Raw genomic sequence first — 13813 nt, 5'->3', positions numbered from 1 at the left:
GAGGAAAGTCAGGCCACGGCTTTGTGTTTTCTTAAGGCTTTGCACGGCGTCTCTCCCGCTTCCCCTGTGGGATCAGGCGGATTAAGTGTTTGGTCGACTCTTCTAAAAATTCATACAGTTGGTGCTTCCTGCGTGACCTTTTGGTGTTTGACTGTCTTAGAATGTGGATCCGTCTGCGGGCTGCCGCTCTGAACAGACATTTTTCTAGAACAAATGTTAACACAATATTGGCAAGTGACCCAGGGCACAGCCAAAATATATATGGACAGCCCTGTTTCCATCATTTTCCAAAGTTATTTCCTTAATTATTGTCTTTGCTGGAACTTCACCGAAGGGATAACGGCAATCAAATGATGCTACAGAAAGGGCATCAAGCGACTTGACCGACCACAGAGACAACTGCACTGTGTCTAAGAGCCCTCTGTTTCTGCTGATTAAGCTGAAAGCTGGGACCCTGCCGTGTGGGTGGGGCATGAGGGTGAAGGCAGCTTCCCAAGCCCCCTGCCCAGAAAGGGAGCGCAGAGCTGGCCAGGCCACTGCCCTCCGAGAGGGCTGCGTCCACCCAGAAGAGCCCTGAGCAGCTCCAGCCCCTGTCCTCCCTTAGCCCTGCATCTGAGACCAAGAAAGTCCTGAATCCCAGTCACTCGGCCTTGAAGAAAAAAAACCATAGTATCCATCACTTAGTTCTCCAAGTGTCTCCACCCGTCAGCTCAATGATCGGCTGAGGACAGCCGACCACCTCCCATGTCACACGTGAGCAAAGGCATGCCCGAGAAGGGACCCGTCAGTGTCCTCAGGCTAATTCCACTCGGGCCGTTCCAGGACTGTACCTTGCAAACTCCCCCACCTCCCCAGGTCGCCAGCGGGCATGTCTGGTTTTGAACATAAGCTTTCCAACAGTTCCCCTGGCCGTGTTCTCATCTGTCATCTGGATGGCCATCAGACGCTGCTTCTCTTGTCTCTGTCAGCTTGCAGCCGACGGCGCTGTGCTCTCTCTTCACACAGCAAAAGGTGCCTGTGCACGAGCCCAGGTCTGCACCTACTGTGGGGTGCATTCCGAGTAAGGAGGTGTCCGGGGGGCTCAGAGAGATGAGCAGCAGGCAGTCTATGCCTCTTGGTGACTACTGTGCTTCTGGGGGAAGGACTGACAAAGGACAAGACTGGCAGCTGCCCCGGAATAAACACGGGCTCCTCGCCACTGCCCACGCACAACCTGGAAAACCATACCTGTGTCAAAGCTGTCGGAATGCCAGCGGTACCTACACCTGAGGTCGGAGACAGTCAGGAGGGAAGTGAAGTACAGGGTGTCAGTCACCACCTCGCCTACACTGGGACTTCCTTCTGCCGCCTCCTCATCAGGCCCACAGACAGTCTCTCACGCCTGCCCTCCATGGCTGACTGTTGGCCTTTATACCTGGGCCTATACCTGACTTGCCTGTTGTGTAGGAAAGGTTCCTACTGCATTCGTACGCAGAATATCTATTTTGGAGTCATCAATGGTCCCACTGCTGAGTATAGTTGCAGGGATGAGCCACTCCTGCCTTTAGCTTGTGTATACCACCATTGCAAACAGCAGCATTGGCCAGCGCCACTTACCAGGCGCCTGCTGGTCATTTGTTACCAGAAACAGCCACATGGAGCCACTCTTGCCCAATTAGTCAAATTTAAAATTCTAAAGTGGTTTACTTGCTTCTACAGGGGTATTTTAACTTCCCCTCTCAGGCCATCATCCCACAATGAGATCCACCGCCGGCACGAAGGGGTGGTTTTTAAACACTCCTTGAGGTCCCTTTGGGGCAATTTCGGACTCAGGTACAGTCTCTTAAAGCTCTAGAATAAGCAGGTAAAAGAATACCCTAGTGTCCTCTTTACGATTTGGAAAAGAGTCATTTTACAATAAGGTCATCTTGGTGCCCCTCTTGGTGGCTTACGGGGTCAGACACTACTTCGGGGTAAGACACTTCCTTTACCCCAGACCTGGAGGCTCCCAGGAAGATGAGGGTCTGCGTAGGTGGAGGATACAGGGATGGAAACGTACCCAGGCTACCTGGGTAGAGTAGTGCGTCTGGGGTCTTCAGGATGACGGAGTACCGGATGCTGGAGTGGTCCCCTCCCTACAGTGCTTTGCAGGCTGGTCACTCGCTAGGACCACGAATTATGCAAATAGTGTCCAGGGGACTCAGAACCTCGGAACTGAACGTAGGAAAAGAAGCAAAACTAGACTGGGGTGATCCTCTCAAGTCTTTTACATTTCTGTCAGCTGACACTCACTAGGGTTTCTTTCACCAGAGACATGGCCCGTGGGCCACATGTGGCCCAGGATGGTCACCAATGCGGCCCAACACAAAATCGTACATTTACTTAAAATTTTTCTCTTGCTCATCAGTTTCCATTAGTGTTTGTGTATTTAATGAGTGGCCCAAGGCAACTCTTCTTCTTCCAGGGTGGCCCAGAGATGCCAAAAGGTTAGACACCCCTGCTCTAGATAGAACAGGGTGAGAGTTCCGTGGTTCCCAATAGGCAGGGACCACTGCCCCATCTAAGCCAGAAGGTGCGGAAGAATGATCTTTGCCCTTCAACAACCCCAGTAAGAGTTTTGAGAACCAAGTCTCTCGGGGGCGAGTTGAAGCAGGAGGCAGTCAGGAGGGAGGAAACTCCAGAGGTGGGCCAGCGTCAGGACAAAGGACACAGACACGGAACAGACACTCTGTTCTGAGGGCTCCTGCAGAATGAGAAAACTCCTGAGACGCCTCAGGGCTAGGACAAAGGTCACCGATACAGGACAGAGATCCCGTTCTAAGACCCACTGCTCCACTCCCTGGAAAAGTTCTGAGTCATGGTGAATCATGACTGCACCTGAGCAGAAGGTGCTACGCGACCCCTGCTTCATTGTAATAGTGTCGTAATAAATTAGCATTGTGGGACCCCTTCCCCAGTGGGCAACCCAGGAAAATCATGGGACACTGCATGTGCAGTAGCTCGAAAGTCATATAACTATGTCTCCGTGCGCGATAAACCCCCCCCTCCAGAACTAGCCAGGAAATAGCCGCCCTGTAAGAATAGACTCGTCCAGCCCCTGAGGTCAACCTCTGCTCGGAGTTGGCCCGTTCCCATGTTCTGTGAAATGTACTATCGCTTTATCAGTCTGCTCTCTCTCTTTGTGCTGCAATCTTTGTGCGTTCTGTTCAATTCATTGTTCGTGATCACTAAGAACCTGGTCACCTGCGCCCACCTACGACACGCCCAATCTGCAGCTTGACCACCATCCCAGATCACCTGGCAGAACACAGGTGGGTTGGGCCCCTCCTTACCAGGAGGCCCCAGCATTCCCTGAGACTGTTGGTGGGGGACCAGCGGACAGTGCCATCTGAGATTCTCACTGCAATTGTGAGAGGTAGCTGGCTGGATTCCCATTCTTCAGGTGGCCACACTGAGGCTCAGCCACTTTAAGTAACTTGGCCCGAATTCAGGGCAACAGGCATAACTGCAGCATCTAAGCTGTGCCTGGTCCTGCTTGTGTGCCCTTTGGCGGGGACGCCAGTCGCAGGAACACGGGCTGACACGGGGCGAGTGGGACGGAAGGTCCACAGTGTCACTGAAAACCGCACAACTCTGCACCTGCAGGGCCCTGTGCCCACGGAGGGTTCTTCCCCCCAGGCCCAGGCTCCGTGTTTTCTTAAAACGCACTGGAGCTACTGTCTTTAAAATACTCCCTGGGAACTTCACTAAAGCACGTATGGGATAACCGAATGGCAAATGTGGAAGGACACTCCAAGGCTGGCCAGTCCGAACCCCCCGTCTTGGGTGAGAGAGCAAGGTTCAGAGATGGGGCGGCTCACGCAGGGTCGCAGAGCAGGCCAGCAGCTTCAGACACCAAGGCTGACACCGCTTCCTTCTCATCGCCAGGCATGCATGCCCTCCACTTTCCCTGCTGGCCAAGCTGCTGGCACGGCTGCCCCATGCAAAGTGCTGGGCCGTGAGCTCAGCCCCAACGCAAGACAGCACTCCCGGATCTGCACCCTCGACCTCTTTTAGCCCCCTGAGTTCCCACTTCAGAACGAGTCATCCAAGGCCCCGGGGACATTGAGTGACGGGCAGATCCCCAGTGCCCTTTCTCCTTCCCCATCATGTCTCCTAAACGGACAGAACCTCAGCTGCCATTAGTCATAAACATGTGAGTCGGCCTCTTGTCTCAACTCAATGCCATCTCAATTCAAGTACTGCTAAGCAGAGCCAGACCTGACGTGGCAAACCCGTAACCAGACCTCCCACCGTCGCCCCCTGGTGAGTCATCCCAGCCCACGACCATCCTCCTCGGAGCAGCAGGGAGCAGTTAGTCCAACTGGATAAGACTAAAAATCCTACTTTGGGTCCCTAGAAAAAAGGACAGAGCAGTAAAAGTTGTAGTCACTATATATACACCCCTACGGGGTCAGTGGAGAAACCTCGTGTCCCCTAATTCATCGCTGACCAGCAATACTTTTTCTTTACGTTACAAACTAGTTCACCTTTGCCACGGAGAGTATGCATGCTCCGCTCTCAGGCTTGTCAGACCTCAGTTCCCCGCTGCGTGGTCAGTGACAAAAGCAAGGACACATAGGAGGGTGCACACTATCGCCAGAAGGGACAGGAGGTGCCCCTTCCATGAGCCCAACACACTCCTACAAGGTGAGGGACCGTCTTCAGTAAACGGAGCAAATTCACAGGATACACGGGGAAGTTGACGGTCGGTCATTTTGTAAACAAAACCAAATCCTCCGGGTTAGCCCGTGGCTCCGTCTTTTCCAGCAATTATACATGTGCAGGGAGTAACGTGAGTCACGGGTTTCTCACTGTCCTAGTTGCCCCCCTGTTCCCTGACACACAGCTCAAGTGGGGGCTTTGCTCCCGTGACAAATGCCCGACGCTACGGCCAGCTTCTTCTGAGTTCAGAAGCGAAGGCTCCGACACACCCTCCTAACAGCGTCTGGGGCAGGAGCTCGCTTTCCGCAACAGCTGGTTTCCCTGTCCACGGAGAAGCTGAAAAGGTCACTGCTTATTCCTGCAAAGCCCACTTTAGACCAACTGGCTGAACGAGAGAAAAAAATAGCCACCCGTAGATCTCACGGAGAGTCTGTGCCCCGTGGCTTCCTCCTTGTCATTCAGATGTTAGCTATGATTGGTGAGGGAGGAGACCTGGCTTTCAAATATACTAGGTAACTATGGAAATAAATTAAGCCACTGTCGCTGGCTTGATAAAAAGCAGACCACTGACACAACGAGGAGCTGAGGAGGGAGTTAACCCTTTCCCTCGCCACCCGGGATGTTTGGAATAACTCCCAGTTCTCAAGACGCGAATACTGCACAACCCTTATGCTAAGCAAGTGAAGACCAGGATGCTACGTTCTTAACCTGACCTGCGGACAGAGACACGTGAAGGTGTTTTCACATTCCTTTTAGGTGTGCGCATGTCTAAAAATTGCTTGCTGGCCCAAAGGAAAGTCTTTCCACCCCCTTTCGCACACAAGGCAGTCAGGAAATAAACTGGAATTATAAAATAAGTCACACGAGCCTCGAAGACAGAAATCAAGCCAACCACGGTACCGGCAGACTTTAGCACATCCTATTGGATGTGCAAGCACTACATTTGGCCAAAATCAAAGGTCCTCTGCTCCCATCTGGGCACACATTTTTTCAGTAAAACTATGGTACCAGAAGAGGAAGTAAAAGAGAAATGACTTGTATCATATTAGCAGCCAGATGAACATGTACATGCTTCCCAAGAACTGTCTTTTTTTTTATTTTCAGGGTTTGTCATGTGGTCTTATCTGATACATAAAACAACAGGAAGACAGCCTGCCTCTTGTATCATCCACCCCCAGAGGCCACTCGCGAGCAGCAGCCTCAAGCCCGTGACTATGGGGGTCTGGGGTGTACTGTGGAAGATCCGGTTGTGACGTGTGTAACGCTGGGGGTCCCACTGCAGAGAGGGGTCTGCTTACATTACTAGGCTTTGGACAGAAGTGGCTCCAAGCAGCCTGTCTCCAGGTAATATCCCGTGACTATGGGGTGCAGGAAGCCCCCCCTTTTCCCCCACTGTCGAGAGCACTGCAAGGATGCTAGGAAGCTGGACCAGCGCATCTCAGTGGCTGGAGACAGATTTTTTTTTTTAGGGCCAAGGAGGTAAGGGAAGGTCCCCAGAACCAGGCTGATTGCTTTCTGAACGCCCCGCCCATTGGCACAGACAGCAACCAACAACTCACTGTTTGGGCCTTTACCAGCTCAGCCCGGCTCCACCCAAGAGCCCAAGGCCGTGCCACAAAGACAGACTTTGACCCGTATCATTGATTTTCAGTAGCCAGACATTCAGACGGTACGACAGGAAGCAGGTGGGAAGAACGGGAGGAGAGAAAGATGCGCAGACAGAGAGTCCGGGCCCCGCAGCTGGAGGGGCCCTTCCTCCTCCCGAACAGCAAACTCCTTTGCCTAGAAAACCCCAGGCCTGGCCCAAAGACTTTGCTGCAGTCTCTCCAAGCTCTGGTGCTCTGTGTTTTTAACCACTCTTCAACCACAAACATATTAAACCCGTGGCAAAATGCTGTTTCACACACACTTGTTTACAGCACTGAAAAGGTGAATCCCACATCTTGTGGGTAATTGAGGATGTGATTGGCACAAATTACCTCAAAGACGGTTTGCACTGGCTCAGGAAGGAAGATTCTGTGAAGGAAGATGGGGCGTGTTTACCCCTTCTCTGCGCAGACCCGGGCGGTGCCCAGAAACGCTGCAGGTCCCCGGGTTCGGGTCTGCCGGGCTCGGAACGTATTAGAAACATCACAAATCGTGATCATCGTCGGAGGGATAGCGTTCACTCTATTATTTTGCCAACATCCATATTAAAATGTATTTGCATTTCCCACATGACAAGGCAGCACTAAAAGATGGTTATTTTGAAATTTGAAGTAAGCTAGAGGAAGCAGGGAGGGTTTAAAATGTTGCTGTAGATAAATTCCAAAGCCGACTGCTCACCCTAAGAATAGACTAAAATTTCACAGGTCACAAAAGGAAATTAGGTTTCTCTTGGAAGACTTTTTTTTTTCTCAGAGCCCCAAACAGGAGTCTTGGCTGGCTGCGACGGCAAAACATCTGGAGTATTTAATATAGAGGAACATTCTCACGAGCCATACACAAGCTTTTCCTCATGGAATGAACAAAGCACTGAAAACAAGAATGGGGCTTCTTTAAAGCTTTTTTCACTCGCCACTTGCATTGGGAAGACGGGCACGCTCACGTCATTTCAGCCGAGTTTTTAATCATTACACTATATGGCTAGTGACATTGGCACCCAGGGTAACAGCGAGGCATCACTTCAAGAACGTCCTCAATTTCCCCTTATAGACCTCGAGCTGCCTGCTTTCTGAGAATGCAAAACCCCGAGCCGTTTTCTGTAATTATACCAGATGCACTTGAAGAAGTGCTCTTAGTCTCGAAGAGAGAAAGAAAACCACCCTGCGACCACTGAGGACAGTTTGGGTTTCCACCTCAAGAACAGAGGAGCCCGGTGACATCCCCTCGCCAATGGTGCTTCTTGGTGGGCGCCATCAGGCTGTCACGGCTGAGTTAACTTGCTTAGCTGATCTGAGGTGGCAGCTTCACAGCGCTGCTTCGCATGGACTGGGTGGCTGGACACGGCTTGGGATGGTTCAAACGGAGTCGGTCCAGAAAATCCAATTGCAAAAATTTAAAATGTGCTTTTTGCCCTGGCTGGTGTGGCTCAGTGGATTGAGTGCCAGCATGCAAAGCAAAGGGTCGCTAGTTCAATTCCCAGTCAGGGTACGTGCCTGGGTTGCCGGCCAGGTCCCTGAGAGGGGGCACTCGAGAAGCAACCATACATTGATGTTTCTCTCCCTCTCTTTCTCCTTCCCTTCTCCTCTAAACATAAATAAATAAAATCTTCTCAAAAAACAAAATGTGTTTCTGTCCAATTCACCGTAGGTACATCACCTGCTACCTCTGTGTGTCTGAGGACAGCTTGTACTAGGACAGGGGAAGGTAGACCTTCAAGCCTCTGCCACACAACCCCCTCCCCCGCCACTCCCCGCACCCCCCCCTTCTCTCATCGACCCCCAGGTCACACACAGCCCCATTCTAAGAGGGCCCCAGGCTTGAATTAACACTTGCTGTTACCCTCTTGAGATGTTAATATTACCTGAAACAAAGGACCCTCCTGGTCCTGCCCACCACCTGCTTCCCTAGGCCCGAGCCTGGGCAAATGTGAAGACCTTCCTATTCCCAACCTACACTGGGCGTTGGACGGACCTACTTAAAATTGGGCTTGGCACCCTGGCTGGTATAGCTCAGTAATTGAGCCCAGGCTACAAACCAAAGAGTGTCGCAGGTTCGATTCCCAGTCAGGGTACATGACCCCCAGCAACCACACACTGTTTCTCTCTATCTCCCTCCCTTCCCTTTCTAAAAATAAATAAATAAAATCTTTAAAAAAATTGAGCTTGGCTTGCTGTCTCTTCTACTTGGCCCTGGAACCTCGAATAGCTTCCAAGGGAGCCCCACAGTAAAACCCCACCCTTTTCTCAACCTCCCACTTGGGGCCTTGAATAGACCAGCCCAGCCTGTTCCCCCTGCTCGCCCTCAGACCCGCCCCCACCCTCACCACCATGGCCCTTCTTTTCCACCTCTGGTCTCTGTCTTTGTCCCTGTGTCTAGGTCTGGTTCATGGGTAGGACTGTGGGCACTTCCTCCTCTATTTTGACGCTTCTGCCTTTGGGGCCACACTGTTGAGATGGTAGCCCACCACCACCAGCACTTATACTGTTCTGTCTCCTTCCCCTTGCAGCTGACGCCCCCTCCCCTCCACTGCAAGCCCTGGTCCCACCCTTGGAGCCCCACGGACCAGGCAGAGCTGGGCCACCTCCGCTATGGAGCGAAGACTTGCTGCCAGGCCACCCCCCAACAACAGGGGCGTGAACAATGTAACAGGGGTCCAGAAGTGTCCAGAACATCCGGGGCAGCATGGAGCTAGTCTGGCATTATTTGGGGCATTATCAGCTGGTGTGACTCATGCAGAAAACAGCTACACTTCTCTGCCCTGTGTGCACGTAGGCACAGGTCAGGCACCGCAGGGGACGGACCTGTCACACTGCCCAGGACCTCCACACCAGCGACAGCTTTCTCAGCAGCAAGCCAACCCCTCTTTCCCCACATCCTCCACCCAACCGTCCACTTGACCTTCACCCGGCCAGCTCTAAAGAAGCCGCCGTGGCTTTCCATGAGGAAGTGCACGACCAGGGGTGGCAGAGAGGAGCAAACTGCGTGGCACAGAGAATCCGACTGCGAAAGGTGGCACACTGGCAGAATCAAAGTTCTCCCGCGTGGGGACGGCCTCTGCATGCTGCTGCAGTAGCCTCTTCCTTTTCAAGCAACAAGGGTAGCAATGGAAGTTGAAGCAAATGGGCAATTGTAATGAACGATGGACAGAAACATAAGGGGAAGGGATTAACTTTTTCCCCAGCTCACCCCGCAGTGGTTCCCAGATTCGGTATACATGAATGAGAAACAGAACCCCAGGGGGAAACGAGCTTGGAACAACATAAATACAAAACTCTTCGGCCAAAAGGACACAGCTCACCTGTTGGTCAACAGTCCTATGAACGGGTTGGTGAGGAACTGGACCATGGCCTTGGAGGCGAACAGCAGGCCGACCTGCACGTTTTCGTTCACAAGGTCTTCGTCCTCCCTGGGGCAGTTGGAAGGGCTGACGGAGGTGTTAGTCACCGTGTGCTGGGTGGTGGTGGCCTTAGGCAGCGGGGTCCCCTGAAGGTCTCTGGTGTCGTTGCCGATGGCCATGGTGGAGTTGTCGTAATAGGAGAAGATGCCCTGGAAAGTGCTCGAGGCGGTGGGGGCTGTGAGCCCTGGCCTGGCGGTCTGGATTTCCGTCATGTTTTTCTCATGCTTCATGCTGTACAAGTAACTGGGGATGATGGGCACTGGGGGCGAGAGCAGAACAGGAAGGTGGTGACTGCGCTGCAACCCTCCCTGGGGCAAATGCCAGAAAAATCTGTGGTCACGTCAAATGCCAAACGAGACACGGGGAGGTGGGACACCTATCCCAGGGACGGCCCCCTCCCATGCTGACTTTGGAACAGTTCCACTCGACTTAGCTCCCTAGGGAGGACAAAGCCCCGGGAGGCGGAGAAGTTCCGTGCGCTCTCAGAGCCCGTTACTGTGCAGAACTGCCCAGCCACCCCCGGGAATCCTGTCCTTCACGGGGCCTCTCATCACGGGGCCTCTCATCACGGGGTCTCTCATTACGGGGTCTCTCATCACAGGGTCTCTCATCACGGGGTTCCTGAGCAGGAACCCATTCGGGAAAAGCAAACTTCAGTTTGGGTTTGAGCCCGTGCCGACCCAGGGTCAGCCAGGGCTTCTCAGAAAGATGCCCCAAAGACCTTCAACTGAATGAATGAAGCAAAGAGAAACCTAAACTTAAAAAAGTAAACCTGCAAGAAGTAATAATTTGGAAAGTCTGCAACAGGCCCACTTCATCTCTCTATTTATTTTTTAAGTGGGAATTGGCACATGTTCATGCTACCTGGAAAATATAAGACTTTCTGAGAGCCCCGGTCGGGTAGCTCAGTTGGTTGGAGTGCCACCCTGATACTCCAAGGTTGCGGGTCAGATCCCTGGTCAGGGTTTATACAAGAATCAACCAATGAATAAATAAAGGAGTGGAACAACAAATCAATGTTTCTCTCTCTCTCCCTTTCCTCTCTTTAGAAAGAGGAAAAGAAATAAAACTGTTTTTAAAAAAGAATGTCTGAGACTTTGATAAAGGAAAAGGAAAAAAACCTTTCGACGTAGCAGAAGCTTCCGGCAGCTGTGCAACAACAGAGCACGGAACACAGAGGAGACAGAGGCCCTCGTCACCGAGCTCGGACGGACGGGCCTCACGCCTCTGCCACTCCCTGCCGCGAGAAGCTGACTACGTGATGCCCTGAAAACTGTCTCGGAAAACCCTACAAACGGAGAGAGAGGAGATAACCCACTCCTGAGAGTTGAAATTTTTTTTAAAAAATCTTTTTTTTATTCATTAAAAATTTGGATTTTTTTTTTTTTTTCAGGAAAAACATGCCAAATGTTTTGCTGTTAATGGGGCTAATGAAGAGACCTGGGTTTAAATTATTTAGTTTCTTAAAAATCCACGACAGAAAAAAAGGCTAAAATGAACACTGTTCAAATTGCTCTTGACACAGTCTTGAAATGTTCCCGTCTCGAGTCATTCACGGATACAATCTATTGAAATGTCACTTCCCTCTCTGGAGGGGGGGATGTTTACTGTTCCTTTAGATGTCACACCGAATCCTGAACCCTCCTTTGGGGGTGGCATAATAATTATTATAACATTACTCTGAACTCTGGGAATGGCTAGTCCTCAACAGAAATCTTCTTCATTGCGGCGACCGTGGGCAGGGGGAAGCTGGAAATTATCAGGAGGAAACACCAGCTCTGGGTTTTATCGATGTCACATTTTTGACCAGACCGCCAGGAAAACGAAGCCACAACGCGCTCTTGCTAGCCCAGGCGTGGCGGTCTTGGGGGATGTGTTTCTGCAAAGCGTGTTCTCCAACTTTCCCAGGACGCGCAGAGCGCTCCAGGACCACGCTGGGGTAAGTGGGGCGCCCAGGGGAGGGGTCCGCGGGGAGTGCCAGCTCAGCCCGTACGTACCCACGACGGTCAGCAGCATGTTGTCCAGGAGCAGCGCGAGAAACACGATGAACAGGATGAGCTTCCTGGAGTGACGGCTGTCCCCCAGCCAGCGGACCAGCGCCCAGTCGCTCAGGGCCATGGCTTGGGGCTCGGCTGCGGGCGCGGCGGGAGGTGAGTAGCTGTGGCGGGCCAGAGACTCCCGCCGACCCCCGTGCTCAGACTTCCCGGGCCGTAGAAGGGGCTAGACCTGAAGGTCCCCGGCGTCCTACCCTGGGCTCACCTGCGGCGCCTGTCCTCACCCACACCTTAGCTCCTCGCTAATAACGCCCAGAGGCGCCGTCGGGGCGCGCACCCAAGTCCTGCTTCTACCACTGCGCGCTAGGAAAGCGCCGCGGGACAAGCGCTGTGTGCGTCCTGGGCGCCCGCTCGCCCCTGCCTTCCGGAGCCCGGCCAGCAGCGCCTCCCGGGCTTCCCCAGCCACCCCCCTACCGGTCCGGCCCCGCTCTCCCCTGCGCCCCTGCGCCCCGGCGGCGCTCTGCACCCGCACGGAGCACTGCAAGCAGGGAGCGGCGTCCGCGTTACCTCGCGGTCCCTGGCGGCTGTTTGCTCCGGCTGCTGCGAGCTCGGTCCGTCCGGGCGCCTCGGGGTCGTAGTCTCTGCCGCCCCGCGGCCGCCGCTGCTCAGTTTAGCGGGTCCGGCTCTGACGTCACGGCTGGCGCCCGGCGGGGGCGGAGGGCTGGGGCGCGGGAGGGGCCGCGGTCGCCGCGCCCGAGGGGCCTCCACCCCCGCTCCCGCCCAGACCCCTGCTGTCCTACCCCGGGTTGCCAGGTCCAAAGCCGCCCGGAGCGCAGACGCCCTTCCGCCCCTGCACTTGGCCTCATTTCCTAGGGTCCTGGGCTAGGGGGTTGGGGGGAAGCGGCTAGGGCGCAGAGGGAAGAAGTTACATCTCCTGGGCAAGGAGGGGTCAGGGGTCCCTGGGTGAAGGGTCAGGAGCCAAGGTGAGGAGCTAGGGATCAGTGTTTTCATCTGGCCCCAGGGAGGGGCTTAAGCCGCCCTTTGATCCCCACTGTCCCTGAAATCAGCCACGAGGTCCTGGAGACTACCGCGGACTGATGCAAGAAAGGGGTCATAGGGCATTGGGAGCCAGGAACAGGTCTTTCTTTCTTGGGGGAGCCACTCTGCACCCCATCCCCCTCCCCTCCCCCACCTTCGGAGCCTGAGGCTGGTGACCCTTGAAGTCCCCGAGCCTCTGGTCTTTGGGTCCCCTCAGGCTGGTGGTGTGGAGACGGGAAAGGGTCCAGCAGTTGGTGAAAGAAGGTGTGATGCGTCCTTACAATGGACACTACTCAGGCATCAGAAATGAGGAAACATTGACATTCGGGACAACATGGGTGGATGTCGAGAGTATCATGCTAAGGGAAGTCAGACAGAAAAGGCCAAGAACCGTGTGATTTCACTCATACGTGGGATATTCAACAAAAAGCAACAAATGGACAGATTTAAAAAAAAAAAAAAAAGGAAAAGGAAAAACCTACAAACAGAATGGTGGCTACCAAAGGGGAGGGGGTGGGGAGAGGATGAAGAGGGCAGAGGGGGTCAAATACAAGGTTAGGGAAGGAGACTAGACCTCAGGCAGTGAGCACGCAATGGGACATACAGGGGATGTATCACAAAGCTGTCCACCTGAAACGTATATGATGTTATGTTATCAACCAGCATTACCCCGATAGATTCAATTTAAAAAAAGAAAAGAAAAAGACACGGAGAGACGGCTGACAGGCAGAATGCTGGTCTTGCCTGGGGCTGATGTGGAGCCGGGATCCTCACTAGCAAGAGGTGAGGGTCTGTCTTTGACTTACTTCCAAGTCCCTCCGCTTTGTACACAGAAGAGAAGGAGACGTCCTCCTGGCGTAGCTGGAGCTTTGGAGGCCTTTCCAGGGGGCCGGAGGAACAGAAGCTGTTTTCTTGGAAAGCCACTTAGAATAAATGTTACCCTGCCACTGTCTCTTAGGCGTGCAGTCCGGGCTTGTTTTATTCGTGTCTGTTGCCGCCGGCTGCAGACTGCTCGCCGCCTCCCCCCCACCTCCTTACCTCCTCCCAGACGCCCCCT

At 53.4% G+C, this 13813-nt stretch overlaps 1 protein-coding gene across 1 annotated transcript in view; it reads right to left on the bottom strand.

Annotated features, from left to right (window-relative positions):
- Nucleotides 1-12386, bottom strand: part of SLC18A2 (solute carrier family 18 member A2) — a 32388-nt gene extending 20002 nt beyond the window's left edge. Inside the window, exons 1-3 of the mRNA XM_028513197.2 lie at nt 12286-12386; nt 11722-11856; nt 9626-9983 (exon numbers count right to left, since the gene is read on the bottom strand). Of these exons, the coding sequence (XP_028368998.1) occupies nt 9626-9983; nt 11722-11842 (479 nt within the window). The 5' untranslated portion in view covers nt 11843-11856; nt 12286-12386. The remainder of the gene's footprint in view (nt 1-9625; nt 9984-11721; nt 11857-12285) is intronic.
- Between the last annotated feature and the right edge of the window lie 1427 nt (nt 12387-13813).

This window comes from Phyllostomus discolor, chromosome 5, assembly GCF_004126475.2.
Source record: "Phyllostomus discolor isolate MPI-MPIP mPhyDis1 chromosome 5, mPhyDis1.pri.v3, whole genome shotgun sequence".
In the NCBI taxonomy this organism is placed as follows: domain Eukaryota; kingdom Metazoa; phylum Chordata; class Mammalia; order Chiroptera; family Phyllostomidae; genus Phyllostomus; species Phyllostomus discolor.
This window is presented reverse-complemented; position numbering and strand designations above follow the sequence as displayed.